Source organism: Nicotiana sylvestris, chromosome 3 (genome assembly GCF_000393655.2).
Source record: "Nicotiana sylvestris chromosome 3, ASM39365v2, whole genome shotgun sequence".
Lineage (NCBI taxonomy): Eukaryota > Viridiplantae > Streptophyta > Magnoliopsida > Solanales > Solanaceae > Nicotiana > Nicotiana sylvestris.
The window spans coordinates 136474112-136498491 of record NC_091059.1 but is presented as its reverse complement, the minus strand read 5'-3'; the positions used below and the strand labels follow the sequence as shown (position 1 = coordinate 136498491).

The 24380-nt window shown below is 36.3% G+C and overlaps 1 protein-coding gene across 2 annotated transcripts; it reads right to left on the bottom strand.

Annotated features, from left to right (window-relative positions):
- Positions 1 to 17567: 17567 nt before the first annotated feature.
- Positions 17568 to 23269, bottom strand: LOC104246629 (UPF0496 protein At3g49070). Of its 2 annotated transcripts, none has more exons than XM_009802491.2 (2): positions 23115 to 23269; positions 17568 to 18840 (listed from the first exon to the last, which is right to left on the bottom strand). In XM_009802491.2, the coding sequence occupies exons 1-2, from the start codon at positions 23161 to 23163 to the stop codon at positions 17750 to 17752; spliced, it is 1140 nt and encodes a 379-aa protein (XP_009800793.1). In that variant the 5' UTR covers positions 23164 to 23269; the 3' UTR covers positions 17568 to 17749. The 2 variants fall into 2 exon arrangements, with proteins under 2 accessions (XP_009800793.1, XP_009800794.1); XM_009802492.2 differs by having other exon boundaries at positions 17568 to 18837.
- Positions 23270 to 24380: the final 1111 nt, after the last annotated feature.

Here is a 24380-nt window from a genome sequence, read left to right as displayed (position 1 = left end):
GAGAGGTTTAGGACCTAATGGTGAGGATTGCATTCCTATTATGGATCGGGCTGCACGCTGCGACGATATATATATGGATCGGGCTGCACGTCGCAGCGATATACTTATGGATCGGGCTGCACGCCGCAGCAATATAACGCTTGGGCTGTAGGAGCCCGTCCGGAGTCTGTACACCCATAGTGAGCGTAGTCAACTATAAACTATGGATCGGGCTGCACGCCGCAACGGTTATTATGATATTATTATTATTATTATTATTATTATTATTATTATTATTATTATTATTATTATTATTATTATTATTATTATTATTATGAGATATTATTGAACCGGAGTGATGAGTGTGAATATTGTTTGACGAGAGCTGAGTCACGAGTGACTGAGAGACTTGTCCGAGAGGCTATACTTAGGAGTGATACCTTGCCTGAGAGGCTTGTCCGAGAGGCTATACTTAGGAGTGATACCTTGCCCGAGGGTCTTGTTTATGACTTTTGTTGCTTTTACTCTTCTTTTTATGCTGAGCCTCTGTTAGAAAAAAGTGGAATAAACTTTTTCAAAGTATTTTAATTGAAACTGGAGTTTTACGAGATAACTAGCTATTGAACTGCTAATTTTGACGTGACATTCATGTTGAGATTCCTTTTATAATTTTAAATGCTCGTCACTGCACTCAAATCTTATTTACTTTATTTACTTACTAAGTTGGCATACTCACGTTACTCCCTGCACCTTCTGTGTAGATCTGGGTGCCCGAGCATCTGAGTGAGAGCTTCCAGCACTCTTAGGGTTTCACCAGAGATCGCAATGTAGCTACACGGCATTCGTAGCTCTACCTTCCTCCTTCCTATCTTAGTATTTTGTATTGCAGACTCATATTGTACTATCTAGATAGTGTTTTGGTTGTATTTAGAAGTTCATGAGTAGTGACATCGAATTCGGGCTGTGTTCTTAGATTTTGTACTAGTTTCTGCATATTTCTATTGATTTATACTTCATATGAAGAATTTGAGACTTAATCGAGTTGGCTTTCCTATATTTCATATATTTTCGCATAAAAAGAATTCAATGTGGTTAAATATTGGGTTGGCTTTCCTAGTACTATGATAGGCGCCATCACGACCGGGGTATTTGGGGTCGTGACAAGTTGGTATCAGAGCCTAGGTTACATAGGTCTCACATGTCGTGAGCCGGTTTAGTAGAGTCTCGCGGATCGGTACGGAGGCATCTGTACTTATCCTCGGGAGGCTACAGAACCTTTAGGAAAAACTTCACATTTTTTGGAATTCCTGTCATGCGAATCTGTTGATTCTAGTACTAAACTTCTATTATTCTATTCTCTCACAGATGGTGAGGACATGTGCTACCGGTCAGAATGGACGACCACCAGTTAGGGCCCCTAGAGGCCGAGGACGCAGTCGAGGCCGTGGTAGGGTCAGGGGTGTAGCCCGCACAGCAGCTAGGGCAGCACCTATAGATCCACCAGTCGCCCCAGCTCTGGATCAGGTCCCAGTTGTGGATGCTCCAGCATCACCAGCTTAGGCACCGATTGTGCCTATTGTGATTCCAAGCCTTCAGGAGGCCCTAGCCCAGATTTTAACAGTGTGCACTAGCTTGGCTTAAGCGGTCTCAGTTACTACGGCCGCAGCTGCTTCTCAGGTCGGGGGAGGCACTCAGACTCTGTTGCTCACATACCTGAGCAGGTTGTGCAGGTACTTCAGACATCGGGGGCACCTCCAGCCTAGTCGGTTGCACCAACCCAAGATTATGGGGTACCAGTTATGCCTGACGACGAGCAGCGTCGATTGGAGAGGTTTGGTAGACTTCAGCCTCCGACTTTCAATGGTAAAGAGGGCGAGGATGCCCAGGGTTTCTTGGATAAGTGCTAGAGGATTCTTTATACAGCGGGTATTCTGGAAACCAGCGGTGTAGCATTTACTACTTTTCAGTTTTCTAGAGCTACCTTTACTTGGTGGGAGGCTTATGAGAAGCGTAGGCTTGTTGATGCAGCACCCCTTACCTGGCAGTAGTTCTCCGTTCTCTTTTTTGGAGAAGTATGTGCCACAATCCCGCAGAGATGAGTTACGTAGGCAGTTCGAGCAGTTGTGTCAGGGAGATATGACTGTGATGTAGTATGAAATGAGGTTCTCCGAGTTAGTTCGTCATGTTGTTTGGTTGGTTCCTACTAATAGAGAGAGGATTCGAAGGTTCATTGATGGCCTCACCTATTAGCTTCGGATTCTCATGACTAGGCAGATGGTTTAAGGTGCTACTTTTGAGGAGATGGTTGACATTGCCGGCAAGATTGAGTCAGTTCGTCGCCAGGAGCGAGATGAGAGGGAGGCCAAGAGGCCTCAGGGAACTGGCAATTTTGGTGGAGCTCATTCGAGAGGTCAGTTTCAGTACGGCAGGGGTGGTCCATTCAGACATGCTTAGTTAGCTCACCCAGTTCATCGTGGGCATCATCAGGTCATGGTTCTCACAGCTCACATCAGGGTCATTCATCACTCAGTGCCCTACCAATCCAAAGTCCATCGGTTCAGGGTTCTTCTATGTCAGGTCCTTCTATTGGTCATTCTGATGCCACGGATTCCCTTCAATCCCCATTCCCCGCACCAGGGAGTTGTTACGAGTGTGGAGAGTTTGGGCATATGAGGAGGCATTGTCCTCGTCTTCTATAGGGTTCGTCTCAGTATAGGGGTCAGCCCTCGACTTCAGCTCCAATTACTTCACCACCCGCTCAGGCAGCTAGGGTTGGAGGTTAGTCAGCTAGGGGTCGCCCCAGAGGGGAGGTCGATCAGGTGGTGGTCAGGCCCGTTTCTATGCACTCTCGGCCAGACTAGATGTAATTGCCTTAGATGTTGTGATTACATGTATTGTCTCAGTCTGCCACAGAGATTCCTCTGTATTATTTGATCCTGGTTCTACTTTTTCATATGTGTCATCATACTTTGCTCAATATTTGGATATGCCCCATGAGTCTCTTATCTCATCTATTCATATATCTACTCCGATGGGCAATACTATAGTTGTGGACCGTGTATACCAGTTGTGTGTGGTGACTATTGGGGGTTTGGAGACTCGAGTAGACCTATTGTTGCTTTGTATGGTGGACTTTGACATGATATTGGGCATGGATTGATTTTCTCCGTGTCGTGCTATATTGGACTGTCATGCTAAGATAGTGACGTTGGTTATGCCCGGTGTGCCACGGATTAAGTGACAAGGTTCGACTGATTTTGTCCCCAGTAGGATGATTTCATTTCTGAAGGCCCAGCGGATGGTTGGGAAAGGTTATCTTTCATACTTAGCCTTTGTAAGGGATGTCAGTGTAGAGACTCCTAGTATTGATTCTATTCCTGTTGTGAGGGATTTTCCCGATATGTTTCCTGCGGACCTGTCGGGCATGCCCCCGGACAGGGATATTGACTTTGGTATTGATTTGGTACCGGACACTCAACCCATTTCTATTCCACCATATCGTATGGCACCGGTGGAGTTGAAAAAATTAAAGGATCAGGTTTAGGAACTCCTTGATAAGGGGTTTATTCGGCCTAGTGTCTCGCCTTGGGGTGCGCCTGTCCTATTTGTGAAGAAGAAGGATGGCACGATGAGGATGTGCATTAATTACAGGCAGTTTAACAAAGTTACAATCAAGAACAAGTATATTTTGCCTCGCATTGATGATTTATTTGACTAGCTTCAAGGAGCGAGAGTGTTCTCCAAGATTGATCTCTGATCAAGGTATCACCAGTTGAAGATCAGAGACTTGAATATTCTTAAGACAGCTTTCAGGACCCGTTATGGTCATTATGAGTTCCTTGTGATGTCTTTTGGGCTGACCAATGCCCCAGCCGCATTCATGCATTTCATGAATAGCATGTTTCGGCCTTATCTTGACTCGTTCATGATTGTATTCATTGATGATATTCTGGTGTACTCACGTATTCAGGAGGAGCACGCGGAGAATTTGAAAGTTGGGCTGCAGAGATTGAAGGAGGAGAAGCTTTATGCAAAGTTCTCCAAGTGTGAGTTTTGGCTCAGTTCAGTGGCTTTCTTGGGGCACGTGGTGTCCAGTGAAGGTATTCAGGTTGATCCGAAGAACATAGAGGCGGTTCAGAGTTAGCCCAGACCATCCTCAGCCACAGAGATTTGCAGCTTTCTTGGTTTGGCGGGTTATTACCGTCGGTTTGTTCAGGGATTTTCATTCATTGCATCACCCTTGACCAAATTGACTCAAAAGGGTGCTTTATTCATGTTGTCGGATGAGTGTGAGGCGAGCTTTCAGAAGCTCAAGACTGCCTTGACCACAGCTCCAGTATTAGTTTTGCCATCAGCTTCAGGTTCATATACCGTGTATTGTGATGCTTCGAGAGTTGGTATCGGGTGTGTGTTGATGTAGGAGGGTAGAGTTATTGCTTATGCTTCTCGTCAGTTGAAGCCCCATGAGAAGAGCTACCATGTTCATGATTTGGAGTTGGCTACCATTATTCACGCATTGAGGATTTAGAGGCATTATCTATATGGTGTGTCTTGTGAGGTGTTTACTGATCATCGTAGCCTCCAGCACTTGTTCAAGCAGAAGGATCTTAATTTGAGGCAACAGAGATGGTTGGAGCTGCTAAAGGATTATGATATTATGATCTTGTACCATCTAGGAACCAATGTGGTGGCCGATACCTTGAGTAGGAAGGCGGTAAGTATGGGGAGTTTGGCGTATATTCCTGTTGGGGAGAGACCTCTTGCAGTTGATGTTCAGGCTTTGGCCAATCGGTTCGTGAGGTTGGATATTTCGGAGCCTAGTCAGGTATTGGCTTGTGTGATTTCTCGGTCTTCTTTATTTTATTGCATCAGAGAGCGCCAGTATGATGATCCTGATTTGCTTGTCCTTAAGGACAGAGTTCAGCACGACGATGCCAGAGATGTGACTAGTAGTGATGATAGGGTATTGAGGATGCAGGGTCAGATATGTGTGCCCAATGTGGATGGGCTTGGGGAGTTGATCTTAGAGGAGGCCCATACCTCGCGGTATTCTATCCATTCGGGTGCCACGAAGATGTATCAGGATTTAAGACAGCATTATTGGTGGAGAAGAATGAAGATGAATATTATGGGATTTGTAGCTCGGTGTCTCAATTGTCAGCAGGTGAAATATGAGCATCAGAGACCGAGTGGCTTGCTTCAACATATAGAGATTCCAGAGTGGAAGTGGGAGCGGATCACCATAGACTTTGTAGTTGGGCTCCCACAGACTTTGAAGAAGTTCAATGCTATTTGGGTGATGGTGGATCGGCTGACCAAGTCCGCGCACTTCATTCCTGTGTGTACTACCTACTCTTCAGAGCAGCTGGAAAAGATCTATATCCGAGAGGTTGTTCGTTTGCATGGTATCCCAGTTTCCATCATTTCAGATAGAGGAACTCAGTTTACTTCATAGTTTTGGAGGGCCGTGTAGCGATAGTTGGGTACTCAGGTTGAGTTGACCATAGCTTTTCACTCTCATATGGACGGACAGTTCGAGTGCACTATTCAGATACTGGAGGACATGTTGCGCGTTGTGTCATTGATTTTGGAGGGTCATGGGATCAGTTTCTATTGCTCGCGGAGTTTGCATATAACAACTGTTATCAGTCGAGTATTCAGATGGCTCCTTATGAGGCTTTGTATGGGAGACGGTGTAGATCTCTAATTGGTTGGTGTGAGCCGGGTGAGGCTAGGTTTTTGGGTACAGACTTGGTGCAGGATGCCTTAGATAAGGTGAAGGTATTTCAAGAGCAGCTTCGTACAACGCAGTCGAGACAAAAGAGTTATGCTAACAGGAAGGTCCGTGATGTGTCTTACATAGTTGGGGAGAAGGTTCACTGAAGGTTTCACCCATGAAGGGTGTTAGGAGATTTGGGAAGAAGGGTAAATTGAGTCCTCGGTTCATTGGGCCTTTTGAGGTGCTTCGGAGTTTGGGGAGGTGGCTTATGAGCTTGCTTTTCCACCCAATTTATCGAGTGTGCACCCGATATTTCATGTTTCTATGCTCCAAAATTATATCGGCGATTCATCTCATGTTTTGTATTTTAGCACGGTTCAGTTAGAGGAAGATTTGACTTATGATATGGAGTCAGTGGCTATTTTGGAGCGTCAGGTTTGAAAGTTGAGATCAAAGGATATAGCTTCAGCGAAAGTGCAGTAGAGAGGTCGGCCCGTGGAGGAGGATACCTGGGAGACCGAGCCGGATATATGGAGCAGATATCCTCACCTATTTGAGGCTTCAGGTATGTTTCTTGACTAGTTCGAGGACGAACGTTTGTTTAAGAGAGGGAGGATGTAACGACTCAGCCGGTCATTTCATGAATTACCGCTCCATTTCCCCAATTTCTTCTTTTTATGCCTTGTTCAGCTGTATTATGTGTTATCGTATTGATTAGTCTGGGTTTGGAGTGGTTTGGTAGAGAAATAAGACACTTAGTCTCTTAAGTTGGCCTTTTGTTGGAAAAGTCAATCGGAAGTTGACGTGTGAGTAAAGGACCTCAGAATTTGGTTTTCATCATTTAGATAGCTTCGTGAGGTGATTTGGGACTTAGGAGCATGATTAGAATATGTTTTGGAGGTCCGTGGTAGATTTAGTCTTGAATTTGCAAAATTGGAATTTTAGCGCTTTCCGGTTGGTAGTGGAAATTTTGATATAGGGTTGAAATGGAATTTTGGAAATTGGAGTAGGTCCGTTGTGTCATTTGTGATGTATGTGCAAAATTTTAGATCATTCGGGCAAGGTTTGATAGACTTTTTGATCAAAAGCGAAATTTGGAAGTTTTGGGAACCTTAGGCTTGAATCCAAGGGTGTTTTGATGATTTGATGATGTTTTAAGTATTTCGAAGATTGGTATAAGTTTGAATAGTGTTATGTGTCTTGGTCGTATCTTTGGTCGAGGACCCGAGGGCCTCAGGATGGATTCAAAAGATTTTTGAAAAGTTTGGCTTTGGAAAACAGCAGCTGAAGTTGCTGCCCCTGTCATAGCCGCACCTGCGGATTGGGGACCACAGGTGCTTGATCGCAAAATCGTTGAGGAAGCCGCAGAAGCGGCCAGCGGCTAGAGGACCAGAAGTCGTAGGTGCGAGAGCTTGAGCGCACCTGCGAGACCGCATGTGCAGAAGGAAAGGCGCAGATGCGGTCCCTGGAACTTAAGTGAAAATCGCATAAGCGGTACCGCAGGAACGGAAAAAGGACCTCAGGTTCGAAATCCCTAGGTCAGAAAGTATATAAGGTTTCCTTCGCGAATTTTTGCTAAGTTCTCCATTTTTGAAGACGGGAAGTGAGCTAGGGCAGTGATTTTCAAGGGGAAATCGAGGATTTATCAGTTGGGTAAGCTACCTAAGCTTCAATACTTATGTTTATGACCGTTTTTCCATTGTTTAATCATGGTATTAGTGGAAATTAAGGAAGAAAATTGAGTGATTAGGGCTTGATATTGGAGAGCTTTGAGTGGGGATTTGATGGGCCATTTGAGATCCGATTTTGATGCTTTTGGTATGAATAGGCTCGTGGGAGGATAAAGATTCTATTGATGTGATTTTATCGAATTCCGAGACGTGGGCCCGGGGTCGGGTATGACCAATTTCGGGATTTTTTATATAATTTGATTATTTTCGCATGGGCTTCGTTCCCTTAGAATATATTGATGTTATGATTCTGATTTTGGATAAATTCGACGCGAGTTGAGGCCGAGTCGAGAGGCAAGGGCGTCGCGGAGTAGTATTTTCATCCAGTTTGAGGTAAGTAACCATTGTAAATCTGGATCTGAGGGTATGAAACCCTGGTATTTCGTATTGTTTTGATAAATGAGGCGACACACATGCTAGGTGACGAGCATGTGGGCGTGCACCGGTAGGGATTATGACTTGGTCTATCCCGTAGCGACTATTAAGCCACGTATTTGATTTGAAATCTTATGATATCCCGTATTTTAGAGATTGATACTATATGTTGGGTTGTACGCCGTGTTTAGGGCCTTATGTCGACCTGTTTAGACCCTTAGGTTTATTTTTACTACTTTCCTCACTCTATTTGATTTGAAAGCATATCATCAGTCATGTTTTACCTATTATTTGTTTAAAACCAGTTTCACCACTCTATTTCTTATTATATGAAAGTTGTTTGGGCTGAGTTCCCTGATTTTTTTCACTGATATGCCCGAATGGCCGTAAAGTTAATGACTGAGAGAGGTTTAGGACCTAATGGTGAAGATTTCATACCTATTATGGATCGGGATGCATGCCGCAACAATATATGTTGGATCGGGTTGTGCGCCGCAGCAATATGACGCTTGGGTTGTATGAGCCTCTCCGGAGTCTGTACACCCCCAGTGAGCGTAGTCGACTATAAATTATGGATAGGACTGCATGCCACAGCGGTTATTATGATTATTATTATTATTATTATGAGATATTATTGAGCCGGAGTGCTGAGTGTGAGTACTGTTTGACGAGAGTTGAGTCACGAGTGACTGAGAGGCTATATTTATGAGTGATACCTTGCCCGAGGGGCTTGTTTATGACTTTTGTTGCTTTCACTCTTCTTTTTATGCTGAGCCTCTATTGGAAAAATGTTGAATAAACGTTTTCAAAGTATTTTAACTGAAACTGGAGTTTTACAAGATAACTGGCTATTGAACTGTTGATTTTGACTTGACATTCCTATTAAGATTCCTTTTTATGATTTTAAATGTTCGTCACTGCACTCAGACCTTATTTACTTTAGTTACTTACTGAGTTGGCTTACTCACATTATTCAATGCACCTTGTGTGCAGATCCAGGTGCCCGAGCATCAGAGTGAGAGCTTCCAGCACCTTTAGGGTTTCACCGGAGATCGCAAGGTAGTTGCACGGCATTCGCAGCCCTGCCTTCCTCCTTCCTATCTTAGTATTTTGTATTTCAGACTCATATTGTACTATCTAGACAGTGTTTTGGTTGTATTTAGAGGCTCATGACTAGTGACACTGGATTCGGGTTGTGTTCTTATATTTTTTACTGGTTTCCGCATATATTTGTTGATTTATACATTTCATATGAAGAATTTGAGACTTAATCGGTTTTAGAAAAATGGTTTTATAAAAAGAATTCAATATGGTTAAATATTGGGTTGGCTTGCCTAGTATTGCAATAGGCGCCATCACGATCGGGGTATTTGGGGTCGTGACAACAGCTGTCCATTTCTTTTCAATTTCAGCATTTTTTCATTAACAAATTTGGACAGCTGTCCAAAATCTAAAAACTTCCTAATGCCTTATCTGAAATCCTCATTTTTCAGTTTCCAATTGACCCCCTTAAGGTTCTGTTATGACCCCATTAACCCCTCAAATTTTCAATTGATACCAAACAGAATCAAACTAGAATTAATGAACTAAAACCAGCAATAAGCTGACGATCATACTCAAAATCTAATTTATAACCAATCAATCAATTAGGCAAGTAAACTTATCAAATGATTTCAAATTCATCAAACAACTAATTACTGAGGTAGCCAACGATTTACTACTTAATCTAAGTATGCTTTAATTAACCAAATTAATAAACTAGAACAAACCTAATTAAATATGACTAGAGGATAAAAATGAATGACTGAAAAACAAGTAAACTAACAAACTAAAGAGGGTATGAATTACTGACTCAAATAGGAAAGACGAAGAAAAGCAGTGGTGAAAAATCTTTTACTGTTCATGGGTGAAGAACGTGTGAAACAGCCTACGATGTCCTACTCTACGCCAATCGACCATTCAAGGGTCTTTTCCTCCAGGGAATCCGGCCTTGCATGGAGTTTTGACCGAATTTTCTTGGAAAAAAAGACTCATGAGAGTCCGAACAGCCAAGAAAACAACATAAGTGAACCCCTTAAACTCAAGCGCTGAGGAAATAACGGGCCCAAAGATTTAAACAATCTGGTTGTTTCTTAGATCTGGAATTCCGGGATTTTCGGGGTGTTTTGGAAGGAACTAAGTCAAGATATGAGATGAGGAAGAAGACGGGGTTATGGGGTGTGATTTTAAGTAGGTTTGGAGAAGTTTGAGTGGTGGCCACCGGTGGGGTTTGGTAGAGAACATTAGGGCGGCTAGTGTTAGGGTTCAAGTGAGAGAGTAGGAGAAGAGTGGGGATCTCTAGGGTTTGGGGGTGGGGTTTGGACACTTATATGGGAGATGAAAGTTAGTTCTGGGCCATTCGATCAAGGAAGATCAACGGTTAAGATTGAACACCTCAAAATGGCGTTGTTTTATTAAGTGAGGGGCTGGACCGGGTATGGGGATTGGGCTGGGGCTAGTTGAAACAAAATTGGGCTATGGGAAAATTGGGCCCAAACGTGGAGACAACCCTTCTCCCTTTTCTTGATTTTTTTCTTTCTTTTTCCCTTAACTTATAAATTAAATTAAAACTTAAACTAAATCCTAAATAAAATCTACTATGTAGAATAAAAATAAATATCTATTTCTAGCATTAAAATAATTAATTAACCTAAAACTAATGGAAGAAAAATTACCAATTTGCAATTAAAACTAAAGCTAATTATGTAAAATGACCCATATTTGTGATTTTGTTTAGTAATGCAATTAACTAACAACTTAAGCCTAAAATGCAAATATCAACCTAAAAATATAATGCATGAAATTTGAATATTTTTAGGGTATTTTTCATGATTTTTAAAATATTAAATATGCACAAAAATGTAACTAAATGCAAACATTCAACAAACAATTACTATAAATTCTAAAAAAAATACAAACACTTAAAAGAAAATCCATTTGTGACTTTTGTAGGAGTATTATTACTCGGGAAAAAGTTACGTGCTCGCACATTGTTATGAACTGATGTTGATTAATCGTGTTGGACCCGACCTATGTTTCTGCTCGTTACTACTTTCAACCTAAGGTTAGGTTTCTTACTTACCAGTACATGGGGTTGGTTGTACTGATACTACACTTCTGCACATTATGTGCAAATCTTGGTTGTTGTTGTTGCTGTGTTCGATGGTTGCTGGATTTAAAGGTGTACCCGCGTCCTTGTTGTAGTTGCCTCTTGTTCATGATAGCCTTAGATTTATAAAAACTCTATTTATGTACTTTTCAAAACAGAAAATGTATTTACTTCATATCAGCTTTGTAAACTCTATTCTTAGAAGCTCATGATTTGTACTGCCAGTTTTTGGGAAATGCATAAGTTTCAGACAATTTCTTCCCTTTAATTGTTTTATTAATTTTATTGGAAATAGATAATTGTTAATTAGCTTACCTAGAGGGTTGGGTTAGGTGTCATCACGACTAGTTGGATTTTGGATCGTGACACGTAGTTGATGGAAATCTTCTTGGATATACGAATCTTGTGGGATTTGCTTTGGCAGTTGCAGAGACCATTTATGCGTTTGAATGTATAGCTATCTAGAAATTATTACAGATACAGAACCAAATCGATGGATTAGTGTTATCGTTGAAGAGATTGAGTCTCTTAACAAGTTTAGGCATTTCCTAGACTTGGTTGATGTGTGCGGCAATGGGTAGAGCACTCGCAAGGGCTGAGGGCAACGTAGAGAGACGTTGTTCCTCTTGATGAAAAGAATTCAAGACAAGGAGAAGATTTGTTATTTTATGGCTTGAATTATTTTCTTGTATTGTTAAGAAACCCATAATCCCTATAGGTTGGGAAAACTCATTATTCTAATAGATTTGGGAAAGGAAAACCATTGTGTCAAATTGGGAAACCTTTCTCTTATAGGTTTGAGACTATTTAGGATCTATATATAGAGGTTGTAGTTGGGAATTCTATAGAATGTATTATGTTTTTCTTCTCATTCATAGTGAAAAACTCTCTCTGCTCCTGCCCCAAGGATTAAGCTTAGCCTAGCCTCGTTATATCTTTGTGTTGATTTTTCTTCTCTATTTGCTTTGTGTGTGATTGTGAGCTAGTTAACCCACGATCTTCCGCTATATTTATAAAATAATAATAATGGGTACGAGACTACGGACTAGAGTACTGACTATATTCTTCTTTCTCAAGGACTCGAGTGATCTGTATTCTTCTTTTCACGGTTTTTTCTAATTTTTATAAAATAATAATGAATGCTAGATTAAGGACTAGAGTGAAGCCATGAAAAAAAGATGCTTTTTATAATTAGGAGAAGAGAGATGCATTCTCAATAGGGATGCATTTTAGTGTTTGATTTATTTAGCGGGTTAGGTTGGATATATGGGTGGTATATTTTATTTGGGTGTTAATTATTTTATTTGGTCCAAAATATAAAAAAAAAATCACATGGACTGCCACGTCACATTTTTCCACCGAAGAGTTTGATAATTCTAATTGAGTGATCATTTGTGTGTGTAATATGAATAGTTGAGTGACTTTTCTATTATAAATTAAAAAAAAAAGTAACTTTAGTTCATAATTTTAAATAGTTGAGTTATCATTTGAGTAATGGACTCAATTGAGAGAGAAAACCAAAGAAATAGAACAAGTATAGAGTAGAAAACGATAAAACATCTAAGGAAATTCACAAAGATAGAATGAACCAAAAACGATTGTGAAAACATACACATACTAATGGGCATTTGCATCTATACCCGCTTTTGGGTCACATTTTAACTTATACCCGCTTTGTAAAATAAATTGCAAGCGTACCCACTTTTTCACGTAACTTTAGCATACGGGCCTGAAGTAGTAAAGGCAATCACGCAAACTTCAGCATTCTAGTAGACAGGCCTGAAGTAGCAAAAATTGCTGAACCAAGTGTGCTGAAGTTTTTGTTTGTAATTGCTGAATTTAAGCATTCTAGTGCTGAAGTTTTGTTCTCTATTTACTGAAGTTTTTATTTGTAATTGCTGAACTTAAGCATTCTAGTAGCTAAAGTTTTGTGATGCTGAAGTTATTTAATTCATTTGTAAAAACTTCAGCACTAAATAAGCTGAAGTTTTTTTGTCCTGGATTCATTAATTTTGTCATTAAGCTTTTTCAAAAACTTCAGCAGAAGATACTAAAGTTATTTAGTTCATTTGTAAAAACTTCAGCACTAAATAAACTGAAGTTTTTTTGTCCTGAATTCATTAGTTTTATCATTAAGCTTTTTCAAAAACTTCAGCAGAAGATGCTGAAGTTATTTAGTTCATTTGAAAACAATTCAGTACTAAATAAGCTGAAGTTTTTTTGGACTGAATTCATTATTTTTGTCATAAAGCTTTTTCAAAAACTTCAGCAGAAGATGCTGAAGTTATTTAGTTCATTTGTAAAAGCTTCCAGCGCTAAATAAGCTGAAGTTTTTTTGTCCTAGATTCATTAGTTTTGTCATAATCAGACTACTATAAAATAATCAGATTACCAATAGTATCTAAATCATAAAATTTTGGAAACAATAAACGTGAAAAGAACAGAATTATCATGAAAAGAATCACTAAGTGTGACCTTAAACTTCCCGTACGTGGAAATATTCACAAATTATTGTCTACTAACTTACATAATTATTTATAATTTATTTTTAAATAATCTAATAAACATACTTATGGCAATCATCACATGAACCGAAATTTTATAGCAGCAACAACAGCAGCAACAGAAGAAGAAGAAAGAGGAGGAGGAGGAGGAGGAGGAGAAAGGGAGCTGAAGTTATTTAAAAAGTGGGTACAAGTTAAAAAAAAATTAAAAAAGAGGTATAGGTTATATGGGGGCGACCAAATAAGACGCCCCGTGCAATTTTTACACATACTAAGGTTTTACTCCGATTCAAATTAATATAATATACACAAACCCCAAAAATAATGGGTAGAATAGTCCAAATTTTTTATAGGAGTTCAAAATAACAGATGGGTAGAATATCTATAAGTTAACTCTTATTGTAAACCCCCTTAGAACTCTTACACAACATGAAGGACATGTGGTGAGTGTATATATATGTACACATTCTCTACCTTGCTTGACTCATGTTTGCTAAACTAGTAACAATGAGTAACAATGAAGAAACAAAATCATATATGTAGTTCCTAGGACTAATTCTTCCTCAATATTGAAAATAAAGATAAAAAATTTCAGTTAAATCGATGTGTTTATCTAGAATCGGTGAAAAATGAGATGACTTCTTATCGATTGGTTGATAATATTGTGATCTAGTTCATAGTCTATTAGAAGCAGAAGGCACTCTAACAAGATGCTCACATACAAAAAAGGATAAAACATACGTGGAAAATTAGCGAGGCGCACTAATTTTTAAAGTTACCTTAGAAATTACTTCAAGATTTAACTAAAAAGAATTACTTCAGAAACAAATTCACTTTTTGAACATTGTAAGCTCTTCTCCTAGGATATTTGTTATTACTGCTGGACACGACTCTTTTAATTGGATACTATAACTTAAATATACAAAAATATTCTTCTATGCCATTTAATTTAGAGATTTTTACATTCCTATACACTATATAAAACTATATTACCTTCCCTACTCAAGTTTTACTATAATTACATTTTATATACCCAATTACCATTTATGTACATTTAAAGGGAATTAATGATATTAATTAGTATCCTAAAATAACTCTACCGCATATTCCCACTCTCCCCACGTTTCTCTCTCCACATCCCAACTCCCTCACTCACGTATCTTGCACTCACCCACAATTTTCTCTTTACAAATCTCAGAAATCCTCCATTAACGCCTATTTCATTTCTTCTTCAAAAAACAGACGAAATTTTTACTGAAAAGTTACGGAAAATGTTTTCAGAGATGAAAGGCCAACATTTTTCTTGCCTTGACGCTTTATAGAACGCTGGAGTCTACCAGATTTTAACAAATACTTTTAAAATATCCTTGTTCATTACATTCCAAAGACAATATCATGGCTTAGCCCAAAATTTTCGATACAGAGGGAAAGAAAAGATGAGGGTTTGTGTGAAGAGGAGCAGTGTTCCTTCATTTGATTTGGGTTTTCGAAAAATATTATTTGTTTGAATTGGGTGTTGTTGCAAAGAATTGGGATTATCTCTACGTCTCTCTCTATCTCTCAATTCCTAATTTCAGTAATGTAAAGCAAAGAAAAAAAAAACAGCAACTCCACCATTGATAGCCATTAAAAAGCTTTGAAGTTTTGAATTCGAATTTGGATTTTTAAAAACCATTATTTGTTTGGATTAGGTGTTGTTGCAAACAATTGGGTATATGGTTTGGAGTTTATATCTCAATTTTTAGGGTGTTTGGGTGAAGATTAGACTTGATTTTGGCTGAATTTCACATTGAAACTAGAAGAAGAAGAAGAAGAAGAAGAAGAAGAAGAAGACATGATATACATTATATTTACTAAATTGTAGTAAAATTGTAAAAAAATTATATTCTGTTGTTTATATTTTTTTTTATTTAACTATTGTATGAAAGTTGAACAATATTGTATAAAAATTATATTTAAGTTGTATGATATTGTAGTTGTATATAACTGGGTAGAAATAATGTATGAAAATTGTAGATAAGTTGTATAATATATAATTAGTTGTATGAAATTTATTTTTACTATGTATAGATCAGATACAATATATACAAAAGACATATTCTATAAAATTTGTATTTAAGTTGTATGTTATTGTAGTTGTATTTAACCGGATAGAAATAATGTATGAAAATTGTAGATAAGTTGTATAATATATAGTTAGTTGTATGAAATTTATTTTTACTATGTATAAATCAGATACAAAATATACAAAAGACATATTGTATAAAACTTATATAACAATTAAAAGACATATTGTATAAAACTTGTATAACAATTGTATTTAAGTTGTATGATATTATAATTGTATTTAACTATGTAGAAATAATGTATAAAATTTGTAGATAAGTTGTAGATTAGTTGTAAATAAATGTATACTGTAAGTATTGAGTATGATCCAACAAGAAATAGCTGGGAAAATCTCCAGATCATAGAGAAGAGATAATTAGAAAAGAGATAAAGGTTGGTTAAGCAAATACTTTTAAAATATCCATGTTCATTACATTGGAACCTATGGCTGATCAATAATTATATTAGATAACTCTGCTATCAATGGAATATCACGTACAATTAATTAATTTAAGTGTATTTAAGTTGAGTCGGAAAAAAAAACAAAAAAGAAATTTGTTTTTGAAAAGAAAAAAAAAACATGAAAAGTTACGAAAGATGTTGTCAGAGATGAAAGGCCAACATTTTTCTTGCCTTGACGCTTTATGGAACGCTGGAGTTTTACCAAATTTTAACAAATACTTTTAAAATATCCATGTTCATTACATTCCAAAGACAATATCATGGCTTAGCCCAAAATTTTCGATACAGAGGAAAAGAAAAGACGAGGGTTGGTATGAAGAGGAGCAGTGTTAGCGGTGGGGGATGAAATCACATGTTGGCTAGGAAAAAAGAAAAGGAAAAGGGTGTAACTAAATCCCTTGATTGAAGGAACAAATAATTAATTTGGGAACATTTTAAGGTGGATTGTATATATTTTGTAAACAAAACTTATTTATAACGGGTAATTAACTAAATATGAACATTAAAAATAATAAAATTTAAAATAATGTATAAGAATAAAAAAAATCTCTTTCTTTGGCATTCGGTAAGTAATAAAAATGACAGTTGTCATATGTCTTGCTCCAGCTTATCCCAAGAAAAAAAAATGGTATAGAATAATATGGCAGGAGTAGTAATTGTTGCTACACCATTTGAACATTCAATTGACATTGGTCCCCAACTTAAGGTTGCAACTTTAAAGTGAGAAGAAAATACAATTATATATCAAATATGGTATTTTTAATAAAACCCAACCAAAACGAGGATTGTAATTCACGTCTTATTTAATAATTCATGTGGTGTATATTGATTTATTCCTATATTGTAATGTAAAAAAGTTTTATCGTGTTATCGGCCAAAAAAATCGTAAGAAGTATTAGTTCTCGAGCAACTTTGGTGACGAATGACTGGCGCGTGGACAAAATAGTCTTGGTATAAGATATCACGTAAAATAATGCTTGGTTGATCAGCTTGGGAAAATAATATCCGGATCAGATAACTCACATGAATAAAAGTGTTTCGAGACAAATTGCTTATATAGTGATAATGCCGGCATAACATTCCTATATTATTATTCGTCGCGTAAAATCTTTTTGTCGTATAACAATATTCATATTATTATTGACAAGATAAATAACTCTTGCTTATAATCCCGCATAACTAATATAAGCTATACGGTAACCATATAGATTAACTGAAATTATATGCTAAATGAACAAAAGTAATCATCTGCTATAAACGCCATACAACAAGACAAGAAACAGTAGCAGGAGACGAGTCACTTAGTTTTTAATATCCGCAAAGTCGCGAATATTATGTATCAATATTTTTAATGCTTAAATTTCAACTGGAACAAAGAAAGTGAATCACCTTACTTGATCAACAAAAATGTCGGCTATTCAAATTTGTGAGAGAATAAATTGAAGTGATCCAATACATTAATCACCTAGCTACCACAACTAAAGCCTGACAAACATAATAGGCTAATAGTAATACCATGTGAAACTTTTGCACTACGGTGCCAATGTTTAAATTTGCTAGTCATAAATTTCCTTGCATCCACCACTGTCTATGCCCTAAAAGCCATGTCACTAATAATGGCATAAACAAGTCCTGTTTTTTTTTAAATATTATTTGAATGGAAAAATGAAATATTTACATAATGACAATTTTTCTTTTAAACTACATGAAATTAAATTGCCAACAGCTATTCTTTGGGTAACAAGTATGGGGCTGAATTTGGGTGACCCGAATTCATAATTTCTGTAATCACAAGGTTTCTAGCCCTATTGATGGTCATGAAGCACAAGTACAAATGTTCTTCTAATTCATCCAATTGCTCCGCAAAGCTTGCATAATTCTTTTTCAATTGGCGCGCTACTTCCCCACTGGCTTGAAGTTGAAGTTGAACAGGATCTCCACCTCGCTCGAGCCAAAATCGAACTATGGCTTGTAAATCTTCTAATTCATCAGTTAGCCGACCCACTAGCCTGCTTATAGTATCCAAGTCTCTAATCAAAATGTAGGTCCCTTTTGCAGCTATGTCAAGCTGAGCTGACCAGCTTGCTAGCTTCTTACTCGACGCGAACTGGAATGAAGCCGCCATTACAATAGGAGCCGCTACTAGCAAGGCAAGTGCATGAGTCGCGACAATTATTGTAAGCGAGACAGTTAAAGCCACGAGAAATACAGCTGAGCCACGTTTGAGTTTGTTCATTAGACGTAGTTTGGCTCTGGTCTTGTCTCGTCTAAGCTCGAGTTGTTTTAGCAGCTGAGAGCAGTTTGCTTGAACGGCATGAAATTGGATTGATGAAGATGCAGATGAAACAAATGGGTTAAGGGAGTTACAGAATTTAGCTAACCGGGTCAGGATCTTGGGCATGGGATCCACATGTGAATATGGTGTTTTCTGGAGAGAGTCTAAGGTGAATTTAAGTGATTTATATTTGGATCGTGTACTTTCCACTTTTTTTAGCAATACACTGCAGAGTAATGAGGCTTCAGCAGTTTGGGAAAAATACTCGGATAGTAGAGAGTAAGTTTGTGGGTGGGTTTGGATCAAAGCCAGGATCCGAGTAACTGTGGGTTGATCCGGATCCAAAAGATGCTCCACGAAAAGCCGGTAAGAGGGAAGCCGAGCAGCTGAAGTGGAGCCGACAATTTTGGTGGGGGAAGTAATTTTTTCACCTAAAGCAAGGACACGTGTCCAGAAATCAGCGTAGGATTCGGTTCTAAAGGCATGGGCATATTCCTCTCGGAGGTCCAATTCCACGTGGGCTGGTTTCTCGCTTTGGGCTTCTGCATGCAAACACAAAGAATTTAGAGAAGATTTCGTAACTAGGCAATGTAGAAAACAAAATTGCAGATTTTAAGTAATAAAATGAATATTTCAATTGTAGCCATGAAAAAATTACCATCTTAGCAAATTCCTGCCAGAAATGGAACCCCCATTTTTTTAAGCCTAAAATCTCGCTATAACAACCTTTTTATTCTCAATCCCTATATCAACATGATGCATCCATTCCAAAAAATTCCTAAATATATGAAAGTTAATTAATGCTAACTACATTCATTTCATTAACTTATTTTCTCTCTTCACAAACATTATTTCTTCCTTTTAGATAATCATCAAAAGTTAGAAGAAAAAAAACCATAAAGGACTAGCTTTGTAGTAGCATAAATAATACAATATATTAAATATACCAACTATTTATATATAATATAAGTATGTGTCTTCAAACCTACCAGAAAAAAATATTGTTGCATTAATTATACAATCAATATAATTGTTAGACACACATCTTATAACATTTCATTGTAAAACTAATCCAAGAAATATACCTATTATATACATAGTATACATATTAAATATTAAACAATGGATATACAATGTATAATATACGTATAAACAATATATACATATATATATTTCATTAAACAATATATATGACATATTGATGAAATAAATATATTATACTAAAGGTATATCTTGGAGAAAAAAAAAATTATGCAGTATAAAATTAAACATTGGACAAAATACAAGAAGTTCCCACGATTGCCTCTTTTCAGTATCTTTAAGATATTTGGGTGGGTATTTATTTGGGATTTTTACCTAGCTATACTATATTAGAAACTTATTAACCACTTTTCTTTAGATTCCTTAAGAATTACATTGTGTATCTATATTTACTATTATGTACAAAATATAGTAAAAGAAGGATCCCTTAAATATAGGAATTAATTTGTAACGTATCTCTCATCCCCATCTATCAACTTTAGCCTACTAAAATCATGATTTTCTTCCTAATTTCAAAAAAAGTTAAAAGTCATTCTCTCTTCATACAAATCCACCAATATCTCTCTCTCATACAAATCAAACTATTATCTCTCTAAAATTGTAGCATCATATATTTCTCTGAATCAATTCCACCAACAACCATTAAAAAGCTTCTACTATTGACAAATCCATCGACATTATCTCTGAAACTGCAAGTAGAGAGGTCTGCCATTGACATACCATTAAAAAAGTTCGAAACTTTGAAATAGATATTCGGATTTTACGAATTTGTGATAACGATTGAAAATATCATTTAGAGTTTATATCTTAATTTGAAGGGAGATTGTGTAAGTTTAAAGTTGGTTTTAGGTTGAATTTCAGATTGAAACTCGAGGAAGAAGAAGTTTCGGAATTATATTATGATTGTATGATAAATGTATCATAATTGTATCGGAGTTGTATTTGATACATCAATACCTAAGACAATTCTGATACAATACTAATACTATTAAAATATAATATTTTATCACAATTTAAGTTTAGGGTTGGTTCTAGGTGGATGTTTTAAATTGAAACTTGAAAAAGACGAAGATCAAAAATTGTATCATAATTTAGAATTGTATCATAATTTGTACCAAAAACAATACATGATACAATACTAATACAAGTATAATATGATATTGTATCAATTTAAATTTAGAGTTGATTTTAAGTTGTATCAGAATTGTGTAAGAATTTTTTCAGGATTATATTAAATTTGTATCTTAATTATGAGCAGTTGTGAGTTCGTGATGAATTTCACAGTTTGTATAACAAATATATGATAGTTATATATTAATTTATTAGTACTGTATCAAGTATTATTTTGGATATTAGGGTACCATCTACAAGTTAGATACAATTGTGATACATGTATGATACAATTATGTTTTACGTATTGATGTCTCTGATACAATTTAAATACAATTATGATACAGTTATCATATAATTGCTGAATATTTCTTCATTTTCAGTGTTGTCCGGTCTCCCAGCAGAAGAACGATACAATTGATGATTTAATAATATAAAGCTATCAGCAATGGTAGGAAGAGAGAAGATGGAGATTCTGAGCGTAGATGAAGGGATTTGGTTGTAAAAAAAGGAGAGAGAAGAGGAGAGGGAAAAAAAAGAAAGGATATAATTGAATCCCTTAATTGAAGGCATTAATAATGAGGTGAGAGCCTTTTAAGAAGCAATATACATAATTTGTAAGAAAAACCTGGATATTTATTAGAAACTACAAACCATAAAGAACATTGATAAATAAGTTTTTAATAGAGTGTAGCAAGGTAAAAATCCCATTATTTATGGAAGTGAAAAAAAGATTATAAAATGCGGATTGATTTAGATTGTGTATGAGAGAATAATGAAAAAGGGACTTTTTCTTAGAGCACCTATTCAGAATTAAAATTCAAAGAAAATGGCAAGTTTAGATTAATGATGAGAGAGAATATTCTAATAAATTAATGTGGTTCAATAATCCCTTGAATTGTGCTTTTACGTTTTAAAAATTAAATGCCATGTAAAAGATCATAAAAAGTGTTTAACTGTAAATTAATGTGCTATTTTTAAAATAAAACAAAAGTAATGTTATTTATATAAAAACTCTTTACAAAGGGACTAACAGTGTTAAAATCTCAAGATTGAATTACAGCTTGTTGATGTGTTTTCATTTGAAATTGAGAAACAGCATTATTATAAGGAAAAAGCGACAAAAGAGATAATGGAAAAGAACTCGGGCGAAGGGCACCAATAGCCACTTTTAAGTCTATTATCTAAAATATTTATAATTTATAATATATTTAAAAATTAATTAATTTATCATAAATTCAAGACTAAATATGTTAAATTTTTGTATCCTGAATTTTTTAGGTGCAAATTTGGATTTCAGGACTTAGTGTCCTAAGCTTTTCAGCTGCTTATTTGAAATTCAAGACTAACTATTCTGAATTTCTGAACTACTAATTTAAAATTTAGGATATAAAATTCAAATTTCTGGATATAATTTTCGAAATTTTAGGACACGATATAGTGAAGTTTGAACTTTAAGGTTTAACCTTCAAAACTTCATATCCTGATTGAGCGAATTGGATAAAATCTTTAAACACATTATAATCTATGAATATATTTTAATAGCACACTTAAAAGTGGCTTATTTCCACAAAGAATGCACTACTACTCTACCCATATGGGCTATGTCCCTACTTTTAGATTCATCATTAGGCTCAATCTTAGCCCAAAATAAGAGGAAAGCTATGGGCCTTCGGTTCTTTAAGCCCATAAAGATTATTAAAGGTCCATAACAAACCCAAATCGGATTGGATTTCCAATTCAAAATTGACTAGCAATCAATTTCTATATTTTTTTTTCTATGACAAAGTTAACAGGAGAGCAAGAAGACACTATTATATAGCATTTGTCACGAGGTTAGTGAAATTCAAACTATCCCACGAAAACTCAATTCCAAATTCGATTAGTTGAAACGTTACTCAAGTAGTGTAAAAATTTGTAGAATGAAATACCTTATGAGTTATGAGCAGGAAAAACCTCAACTAGAAACTCAATTCCAGATTAATGATTGTACTAACACAAGGCACGTGCTTTTGGACGGATACTCCCAAGAGACCAGAAAGTAAAAATTATCGGATGAGTTGTTGGCTACTATTCCCTCCATTTATTTTTACTTGTTCATGTTTGACTTGATATATTCTCTAAGAAATAATTAATAATATGATAATTTTAGTATATATCACCCCTAATTATAATATGTTGGAACATAAGTAACAGTAATTAATAACAAGATAAAATAGGTATAAAATGATAAGTTATCTTTAGATTTTTCAAACTGAACAAATAAAAGGAGATATCTTTTTTTGAGTATAATAGAAAAGTAAAAATCGAAGAACGGTTATTTTGACAGCTTTGGCACAATTTGGGAACATGCAAAAAACGTGCTTCGTCTCTTGTCATTGAGAATCGCAACCCTGCCTCGACCATTGATTTTCTCTTTCTTTAGCAAGATTCATTAGTATAATCGTCGTATTTTTATACTCGATATTTGCAAAGTTGTTAACGAGCTTTGTTTTCACATGGTTTTTTTAATCTGTCTGTTTTGTCTACTACACGAGCACGACAATTGACAAATACATAATTTGGATTTTATGATACATAACATCAATCAATTTCGTAGAATTGAATTCACAAACAAAGCTGGCTGAAACAAATCAATAAAACGGAATTAACAAAAGAAACTTACCATTCCATGCAAAATATTTTCTCAGAGCTGGACGAAATTTTATCTTCATTCTTCTTCTTAATCCCTGCAATAGAAATCTCAAAGGAGGAGTCCTTACAAGTAATTAACTATTCAAAGATGAGAGAGGACGCAGCAGTTTATAGTAAATAGAGATATTTAACTGTTTCAAAGGGAGAAGGAGAGAGGAGAGTACACGTTTGAGGCACCTCTTATAATTGATTAAATGCTATATGTTTTGTTTTTGCTTTGAAGACAAGAAAAAATATTTCTGTACGCTTAAGATGTTATTACTAAGGGGGCCTTGCACTGCAAGGGATTCATTGTCCACAAAATTTCAACATTTTCTCTGATATGTCTTAGAAGGCAACTCGCTAAGCTATAGAGCGCCCCTAGAATATCAACCACACAATTCTGTTGGACACTGTTTCTAATGATATATATAGAACTCGCTTATCCCTAAAAATCTATAATTAACTAGGAACTATTTTATTGTATGATTAGGAATAGAAACAAAAGAACTTGAGAGGCGTAAGGAAGAGACGATGTTTAATTTTTGAGTGTCTTCACAGAGGAGGAGTGCATGTTTAATTGTACGTATGGGCTCAAAATAATTTTTCCAAAAGGCGACTCAATTTAGACAAATTACCACATTTGTCGTTCCGCCCAATTCAGCTATATTTGTTTTGTTGTAGATATGAGCTTGAAAAGAGATCTAAAAATAGTGGTTGCAACTTCAAAGGCAAGCCTAAGGGTACAATCATATATTGGACGCTGATGGCACGATGTTCGCATATAACCTGCCCTGCTGCTTTGGGACCAAATGGATTATATTTGTACTAGGAGACATGATGATCATGATCAAATTGATTTGATTTAATTTTTGTGATAGACAACAAGTTTTGACTAAGATATGTGATCTAATTTATGTGATAGACAATATGTTTTGAAAAATATATTCCTCCGTACCAAGCACACTATTATTCTCTCTACTCTAAGTTCTCCTCTAATTTCTTTGTAGTTGCACATGCTCATCTAGAGCGTTGCCTTTTAATCTCTTAAACAATAAATGCAAATTATCTAAATTGTGTTAGTAATCTGTTTTTGTAAAATAATTCTGGAGAAAATAAAATAACATAAACAGAAATGTAAACGAAATAACAAAAATCAATTCGAGACCACTGAATTTACAGTGTTACCTTAAGGAATTTAATCTCCTCCTAGTACTCAAGGTTATGAATTATTTCCTTCCGGGATAGAACGAATTAC

Bases quoted from the DNA above. Each gene is read 5' to 3' on its own strand.
- LOC104246629 (XM_009802491.2), bottom strand. From the start codon at position 23,163: ATGAAGATAAAATTTCGTCCAGCTCTGAGAAAATATTTTGCATGGAAT. The intron at 18,841-23,114 runs GTAAGTTTCTTT...GTTTGCATGCAG, and splicing joins AAAATATTTTGCATGGAATG to AAGCCCAAAGCGAGAAACCA.